The sequence below is a fragment of the Carassius carassius genome, chromosome 44, assembly GCF_963082965.1.
Source record: "Carassius carassius chromosome 44, fCarCar2.1, whole genome shotgun sequence".
In the NCBI taxonomy this organism is placed as follows: Eukaryota; Metazoa; Chordata; class Actinopteri; order Cypriniformes; family Cyprinidae; genus Carassius; species Carassius carassius.
Window position 1 is genome coordinate 307,443 of NC_081798.1, and position 2,558 is coordinate 310,000.

Consider the following 2,558-nt stretch of genomic DNA (forward strand, 5'->3'; position numbering starts at 1 on the left):
AGTGACCCTGACGCTTCTAAAACTGGTGTGTGTCTTCAGAGTGACACACACTCATCTTCATGCCAGCTGAGCAGAGAAACATCTACACGATGCAGCTCTAGAAATAGCCTGAGCCTCCAGCGTTCCTCACATCAGGCCGACTGACTCAGAGCTGCAGGACCAGATTCCCAACATTCACACTAAAGCTGTATTCAAGAAAAGCATGCTTTTTAATGTTAGACTAATACTTAAGGCTATGCGTTTAAGCTAAAAAAAAAACGTCAATCCAAAAGTATAACATTTTAGGTGAAACTGATGCCTACCTCTCTCATTCGTCGCTTTATTCTGTTTTCTCCGTTCACTGAAGCGATGCAGGTGTGTGTGATCTGTTGAATCCATCTTACACTATTCTTGGATAAACTCTAACATCTAAAGTTGCCGGTTAATGGCAATTTAAAATTTTCATCTCTGTTCAGAACTATACAATTTGATTTAGTCTCTGTTTCTGTCAAAAACGTTTTTTCGTTTCCAGTATTTGTTTTCGTTCCTACATCTGGTTCATATCCGTGCTACTAATTAAATCGTTGTGCATGGTTGTCAAGAGCGTTGCTAGGGTGTTTTGAATTGTTGCCAGGGTGTTGCTAGAGTATTTTAAGTTTGTACCAGGGCGTTGCTGTAGGGTGTTTTGAGTTGTTACCAAGGCGTTGCTATACAGTGTTTTGAGTTGTTGCCATGGTGTTGCTATACAGTGTTTTGAGTTGTTGCCATGGTGTTGCTATACAGTGTTTTGAGTTGTTGCCATGGTGTTGCTATACAGTGTTTTGAGTTGTTGCCATGGTGTTGCTATAGTGTTTTGAGTTGTTGCCATGGTATTGCTATAGTGTTTTGAGTTGTTGCCATGGTGTTGCTATACAGTGTTTTGAGTTGTTGCCATGGTGTTGCTATACAGTGTTTTGAGTTGTTGCCATACAGTATTTTGAGTTGTTGCCATGGTGTTGCTATACAGTGTTTTGAGTTGTTGCCATGGTGTTGCTATACAGTGTTTTGAGTTGTTGCCATGGTGTTGCTATACAGTGTTTTGAGTTGTTACCAAGGTATTGCTATACAGTGTTTTGAGTTGTTGCCATGGTGTTGCTATACAGTGTTTTGAGTTGTTGCCATAGTGTTGCTATACAGTGTTTTGAGCTGTTGCCAAGGCATTGCTATACAGTGTTTTGAGCTGTTGCGACGGTATTTTGAGTGGTTACCAGAGCATTGCTAGGGTGTTGTGAGTTGTTGTTAGGTTGTTTGTTTTGGTACCAGGAGGTTGCTATGTTAAGTTGTTGTAAGTGCATTGCTATAGGGCTGCTAGGGTATCAAGAGTTACTTTTTAACACATTGCCATGCAGTTGCTAAGGTGTCTGTTTTTAGCATTTCTAGAACTCACCTGTGGGATTTCTTCACCTGTTTTATGGGTCAGCAGGAAAAAATAGTGCATCTGATTAAGTGCCATCTTTCAGTATGATGATAACTAGTCTCGAAACATGAAATCCTTTCGCAATCACATGGAGAAACAGTTTACTGTAAAGCACAAGGAACAAGCGACTACTGAGAAGACTTGTGCAATGCTGGTGGTTTCAGTGTTCGGCACCTGAAGTGTGTTCTCTATGGTTGAGTAATGGCTTTCAGAGAAAAACCGTCAGCTAATTTGCTTAAAGAAACAAATTATTCATAGTTTGCTCTTTCTTTAATTACACGTCTGTACACAGTTCATCAATGAAGCAGATGGAAATAAAACCCCGAACATAAGCAAAAACAGCTTTTCCAGCACCGTTCATGCAGTTTTCACAGTGTGCGATAGAAATACACAGAACAGACAAACAGAAAGATGCTTCACGTCTTATAATTGGTTTAAAATACACTTTGGCCGTTTGACATTCATGACTTTCTCCAGAATTTTAAAAAGAACAAACAAATACATCCTGATAAAATGCTTCAGAAAGAAGTTACAGGTAAGCTATTCAGAAGAAAACCTGAGAATAAATCCAATTTAAAGAGCAAAAAAGCTAAATAAAAGTAGTTACCCAGGGCATTGCTAGAGTGGGTTCTGATATCTTGTTAACCAAAGCAAAATCAACAAGTCTGACAGTTCATGTAAGCAAAACGTGCATCATGTGTCCATTTTAATCCTAGAACAAAGCAAGCATTTACATAGAAACCTTTTACATTATTCCCTTTGAATTGTCATGAACTTTATAGATATGAAGGTGCAAATAGTTAATGTTAATACTATTTATGACTTGTGTTTCCCGGTGTAATGCTGTAGCAGTGTAACAGGAGACCCATAATGCATTTCAGTCTGAATGTGCATGTGTGTGTGTGGATGGACGGCACAGCTCTTGTATTGTCCTGTGTGTGTGTGTGTGTGTGTGTGTGTGTGTGTGTGTGTGTGTTCACTTCTTGACGCCGGTCCTGTTGTTGAACAGGTTGACTCTGCTCTCTGTGGTGACTGATGTGGACGAGACGCCCGGCTGCTGCAGCACTTTATCCAGCGTCGTCTTCTTGATGGCGGCGGGCGAGATCTTTTCCTGATCGGCCAG

The 2,558-nt window shown here is 40.3% G+C and overlaps 1 protein-coding gene across 2 annotated transcripts in view; it reads right to left on the reverse strand.

The window, feature by feature from the left end:
* Positions 1-2,175: 2,175 nt before the first annotated feature.
* Positions 2,176-2,558, reverse strand: part of pycr1b (pyrroline-5-carboxylate reductase 1b) — a 7,724-nt gene continuing 7,341 nt past the window's right edge. The window contains exons 8-9 of one of the 2 annotated variants that reach the window (XM_059537623.1): positions 2,399-2,558; positions 2,176-2,368 (exon numbers count right to left, since the gene is read on the reverse strand). The exon at positions 2,399-2,558 is cut by the window's right edge and continues 13 nt beyond it. In XM_059537623.1, the coding sequence (XP_059393606.1) occupies positions 2,412-2,558 (147 nt within the window). In that variant the 3' untranslated portion in view covers positions 2,176-2,368; positions 2,399-2,411. The other variant, XM_059537622.1, reaches the window with a different exon arrangement.